This window comes from Bubalus kerabau, chromosome 6 (assembly GCF_029407905.1).
Source record: "Bubalus kerabau isolate K-KA32 ecotype Philippines breed swamp buffalo chromosome 6, PCC_UOA_SB_1v2, whole genome shotgun sequence".
Lineage (NCBI taxonomy): Eukaryota > Metazoa > Chordata > Mammalia > Artiodactyla > Bovidae > Bubalus > Bubalus kerabau.
The window spans coordinates 71,284,966-71,290,965 of record NC_073629.1 but is presented as its reverse complement, the minus strand read 5'-3'; the positions used below and the strand labels follow the sequence as shown (position 1 = coordinate 71,290,965).

At 37.8% G+C, this 6,000-nt stretch overlaps 1 protein-coding gene across 1 annotated transcript in view; it reads right to left on the bottom strand.

The window, feature by feature from the left end:
* Positions 1-5,724: 5,724 nt before the first annotated feature.
* LRRIQ3 (leucine rich repeats and IQ motif containing 3) overlaps positions 5,725-6,000 on the bottom strand; it is a 216,186-nt gene continuing 215,910 nt past the window's right edge. The window contains exon 8 of the mRNA XM_055585477.1: positions 5,725-5,881. Coding sequence (XP_055441452.1) covers positions 5,725-5,881 — 157 coding nt within the window. The remainder of the gene's footprint in view (positions 5,882-6,000) is intronic.

Below are 6,000 nucleotides of genomic sequence, written 5' to 3'. Positions count from 1 at the left end.
TTTTGATTCTTCAAAATATAAATAGTAAGCAGCAGTAAAAGTCATGAGATTGACTTGAGACTACACATAAACAGGAAAACAGAGCTATAGACAGAAAAAGCATTGTGTGTAATATAATATGTATCTGCATTTTTACAAAGAAAGAGAAACAAAAAGATGATGAAAATTGTCTTTGCCTTAAAAAAGTTGAGTGGAAATCAAGTTATTGATTACTTGTGGTGTGATAAATGTTATGATCCACACAGTCAAAGGCTTTGGCATAGTCAATAAAGCAGAAATAGATGTTTTTCTGGAACTCTCTTGCTTTTTCGATGATCCAGCAGATATTGGCAATTTGATCTCTGGTTCCTCTGCCTTTTCTAAAACCAGCTTGAACATCAGAAGTTCACGGTTCACGTATTGCTGAAGCCTGGCTTGGAGAATTTTGAGCATTACTTTACTAGCATGTGAGATGAGTGCAATTGTGCAGTAGTTTGAGCATTCTTTGGCATTGCCTTTCTTTGGGATTGGATTGAAAAGTTTACCTTTTCCAGTCCTGTGGCCACTGCTGAGTTTTCCAAATTTGCTGGCATATTGAGTGCAGCACTTTCACAGCATCATCTTTCAGGATTTGGAATAGCTCAACTGGAGTTCCATCACCTCCACTAGCTTTGTTAATAGTGATGCTTTCTAAGGTCCACTTGACTTCACATTCCAGGATGTCTGGCTCTAGGTCAGTGATCACACCATCGTGATTATCTGGGTTGTGAAGATCTTTTTTGTACAGTTCTTCTGTGTTCTTTCTACTTCTTCTTAATATCTTCTGCTTCTGTTAGGTCCATACCATTTCTGTCCTTTATAGAGCCCATCTTTGCATGAAATGTTCCCTTGGTATCTCTAATTTTCTTGAAGAGATCTCTAGTCTTTCCCATTCTGTTGTTTTCCTCTATTTCTTTGCATTGATCAGTGAGGAAGACTTTATTATCTCTTCTTGCTATTCTTTGGAACTCTGCATTCAGATGCTTATATCTTTCCTTTTCTCCTTTGCTTTTCACTTCTCTTCTTTTCACAGCTATTTGTAAAGCCTCCTCAGACAGCCATTTTGCTTTTTTGCATTTCTTTTCCATGGGGATGGTCTTTATTCCTGTCTCCTGTACAATGTCACGAACCTCTGTCCATAGTTCATCAGGCACTCTATCTATCAGATCTAGGCCCTTAAATCTATTTCTCATTTCCACTGTATAATTGTTAGAGATTTGATTTAGGTCATACCTGAATGGTCTAGTGGTTTTCCCTACTTTCTTCAATTTAAGTCTGAATTTGGCAATAAGGAGTTCATGATTTGAGCCACAGTCAGCTCCTGGTCTTGTTTTTGCTGACTGTATAGAGCTTTTCCATCTTTGGCTGCAAAGAATATAATCAATCTGATTTCGGTGTTGACCATCTGGTGATGTCCACATGTAGAGTCTTCTCTTGTGTTGTTGGAAGAGGGTGTTTGCTATGACCAGTGACTTTTCTTGGCAAAACTGTATTATTCTTTGCCCTGCTTCATTCCATATTCCAAGGCCAAACTTGCCTGTTACTCCAGGTGTTTCTTGACTTCCTACTTTTGCATTCCAGTCCCCTATAATGAAAAGGACATCTTTTTTGGTGTTAGTTCTAAAAGGCCTTGTAGGTCTTCATAGAACCATTCAACTTCAGCTTCTTCAGCATTACTGGTTGGGGCATAGACTTGGATTACTGTGATATTGAATGGTTTGCCTTGGAAACGAACAGAGATCATTTTGTTGTTTTTGAAATTGCATCCAAGTACTGCATTTTGAACTCTTTTGTTGACCATGATGGCTACTCCATTTCTTCTGAGGGATTTCTGCCCGCAGTAGTAGATATAATGGTCATTTGAGTTAAATTCACCCATTCCAGTCCATTTTAATTGTCTGATTCCTAGAATGTCAATGTTCACTCTTGCCATCTCGTTTGACTACTTCCAATTTGCCTTGATTCATGGACCTGACATTCCAGGTTCCTATGCAATATTGCTCTTTACAGCATCGGACCTTGCTTCTATCACCAGTCACATCCACAACTGGGTATTCTTTTTGCTTTGGCTCCATCCCTTCATTTTTTCTGAAGTTATTTCTCCACTGATCTCCAGTAGCATATTGGGCACCTACTGACCTGGGGAATTCCTCTTTCAGTATCCTATCATTTTGTCTTTTCATACTGTTCATGGGGTTCTCAAGGCAAGAATACAGAAGTGTTTTTCCATTCCCTTCTCCAATGGACCACATTCTGTCACACCATGACCCGCCCGTCTAGGGTGGCCCCACAGGCATGGCTTAGTTTCGTTGAGTTAGACAAGGCTGTGGTCCTAGTGTGATTAGATTGACTAGTTTTCTGTGAGTATGGTTTCAGTTTTCTGCTTTTATTTTTGCTTTATTGACTAAGCCAAAGCCTTTGACTGTGTGGATCACAATAAACTGGAAAATTCTGAAAGATATGGGAATACCAGACCACCTGACCTGCCTCTTGAGAAATCTGTATGCAGGTTAGGAAGCAACAGTTAGAACTGGACATGGAACAACAGACTGGCTCCAAGTAGGAAAAAGAGTACATCAAGGCTGTATATTGTCACCCTGTTTATTTAACTTATATGCAGAGTACATCATGAGAAATGCTGGGCTGGAAGAAGCACAAGCTGGAATCAAGATTGCCAGGAGAAATATCAATCACCTTGGATATGCTGATGACACCACCCTTATGGCAGAAAGTGAAGAAGAACTAAAAAGCCTCTTGATGAAGGTGAAAGGGGAGAGTGAAAAAGTTAGCTTATAACTGAACATTCAGAAAATGAAGATCATGGCATTTGGTCCCATCACTTCATGGAAAATAGATGGGGAAACAGTGGAAACAGTGTCAGACTTTATTTTTGGGGGCTCCAAAATCACTGCAGATGGTGACTGCAGCCATGAAATTAAGACGCTTACTCCTTGGAAGGAAAGTTATGACCAACCTAGATAGCATATTCAAAAGCAGAGACATTACTTTGCCAACAAAGGTCTGTCTAGTCAAGGCTGTGGTTTTTCTGGTGGTCATGTATGGATGTGACAGTTGGACTGTGAAGAAAGCTGAGTGCTGAAGAATTGATGCTTTTGAACTGTGGTGTTGGAGAAGACTCTTGAGAGTCCCTTGGACTGCAAGGAGATCCAACCAGTCCATTCTGAAGGAGATCAGCCCTGGGATTTCTTTGGAAGGACTGATGCTAAAGCTGAAACTCCAGTACTTTGGCCACCTCGTGAGAAGAGTTGACTCATTGGAAAAGACTCTGATGCTGGGAGGGATTGGGGGCAGGAGGAAAAGGGGACGACAGAGGATGAGATGGCTGGATGGCGTCACTGACTCGATGGACGTGAGTGAGTGAACTCCAGGAGTTGGTGATGGACAGGGAGGCCTGGTGTGCTGCGATTCATGGGATTGCAAAAAGTCGGACACGACTGAGTGACTGAACTGAACTGAACTAAAATGTTATGAAAGATCTGTAGTATAGAATGGGAGCATATAGGAAGGGTAACAAATAGTAAATATTGAAAGAATTATATTCAAATACATGATACAAAATTCTACCATTCCTTGATAAAGTGTCTCACAGCTCTTACTTGCATAGTTGACAAAACCTCCTACAACTACACAGAAAAGATTCCTGCCTCCACTACTATACACTTACCTTTATTAAGTGCTTACTCTGTGGAATGCACTAAGTTGCTTTTTATGTTTTTTTCATTCAAGTCTTATAACAATGCTATGTGACATGGACTATTATTTTTAATTAAGTCTCCAGAAGATATGTATTGTTCTAAATACAGAACAGAAAAATGGGGTAACCGAGAGATTATCTAATTTGTTATGGAACTCTACATCTGTCATACTTTTACCACATCACAGTATCCCCCTTTGTTCTTTTTGAAGGATAATTAAAAATACCAATATGACTTGCTCATTAGCTTTCTGCAAATTAACAAGAAAACAGAGAGCTGGTGCCATGGATTTAAATAGACAGTTACGATTTTACAGAAAATTAGGGAAATGCTACTAGGATTTATTAGCAGTCCAGCAAAGAAGCACAATGAATAACTGCTGTTGAAAAATATTTAATTTTTGGAACTTTAGCATAGATTAAGAAAATTAGAGAATTTAAAAAAAGAAACACAAAACCCTGCATATATAACTGATGAGCAGTAAAGAGAAATTTTGAATGGTATTAGCTCTACTGTATAAAATGAACAATGTCATAATAATAGTGAGATTTATTTTTCTAGATTGAAAATATTATTGAAAATCATCTAAAATTTTACAAAGACTTTGCATGTATTTTTATATTGTTTTTTACATTTTAAATTCTAACCATATATTCAGTTCAGTTCAGTTCAGTTGCTCAGTCGTGTCCGACTCTTTGCAACCTCATGAATCGCAGCACACCAGGCCTCCCTGTCCATTACCAACTCCCAGAGTTCACTCAGACTCATGTCCATCGAGTCAGTGATGCCATCTAGCCATCTCATCCTCTGTCGTCCCCTTTTCCTCCTGCCCCCAATCCCTCCCAGCATCAGAGTCTTTTCCAATGAGTCAACACTTCGCATGAGGTGGCCAAAGTACTGGAGTTTCAGCTTTAGCATCAGTCCTTCCAATGAACACCCAGGACTGATCTCCTTCAGGATGGACTGGTTGGATCTCCTTGCAGTCCAAGGGACTCTCAAGAGTCTTCTCCAACACCACAGTTCAAAAGCATCAATTCTTCGGCACTCAGCTTTCTTCACAGTCCAACTCTCACATCCATACATAACCACCGGAAAAACCACAGCCTTGACTAGACAGACCTTTGTTGGCAAAGTAATGTCTCTGCTTTTCAATATGCTATCTAGGTTGGTCATAACTTTCCTTCCAAGGAGTAAGTGTCTTTTAATTCCATGGCTGCAGTCACCATCTGCAGTGATATTTCTCCCGGAAATCTTGATATATTACATACACTTAAAATGATTATATACCATTTCTGGATACTTTATAATTGCAGTTACTTAATTATATGTGTCCTTTCTCTAACTCTCTCCTTTGCTCCCTATATAAGTGAAGGCTAACACAACAAAAGTAAATATACAAAATCTTACAGTCTTCTAGGAAGTTATTACAAATATTTAATGTTCCTTTTCAATTTATATTTTCTGAATTCTTATAAGAACACAAGTCACCAATATAATGGTGAAACTTTTATTTTGAAAAAAGAAATTGTTTTAATAAAATAAACATGAAATATAATTTAATATATGAAAGCAGGCTATGAAACTGATCAAAGAATACAGTGTCTTAATAAAAGTCAACAGCTGGGACCACAAAAACTATTCAAAGTTTGCCATAGAAGCTGTAAATAGATTACAAATTGCTGAACTCATGATATGAAATAATAAAAGTAATGGCTTTGCAATAATTCCTGCAATAAATTAAGTCAGCTTTCATTGTTCCCTGGATATCGAGATATATAAGGAATCTTTAGGTGTGCCAAGTCAACCTAATTTAAGTTAAATTATGATCAAGAAGATATACATTTTAATTTTTCTTTATATTTTAGAAGATATACATACAAATCAATCTTGTGACATAAAGCACTTTTTCTTTCACAGCATTATTTCAAAGTCCTTTAACTAAACAATGGCAATAATTCAAAATGACCACAGAATGTGATCTGGCTTCAGTTCACTTTGTCATTCCATCAGGAACCTTAGTGACTAAATTCTTTTTCACAATTGCAGCTTTTGTTCTAGCATCTTGAAGTCTTTCACAAGCTTTCTGAAAGGCAATCATATCATAAACAAACTTTTCTTCACAGTGTCTTTTATGTATTTCTTGAGCCCTAAGAAAAAAGAAAGGTAACAGAATGAGATACTTTTAAACAGCTAAAACCATAACAATCAATCAAACTGTAACTATAATTAGATCTTCAAAATAGATACATACAAATGGGAGAAAGAT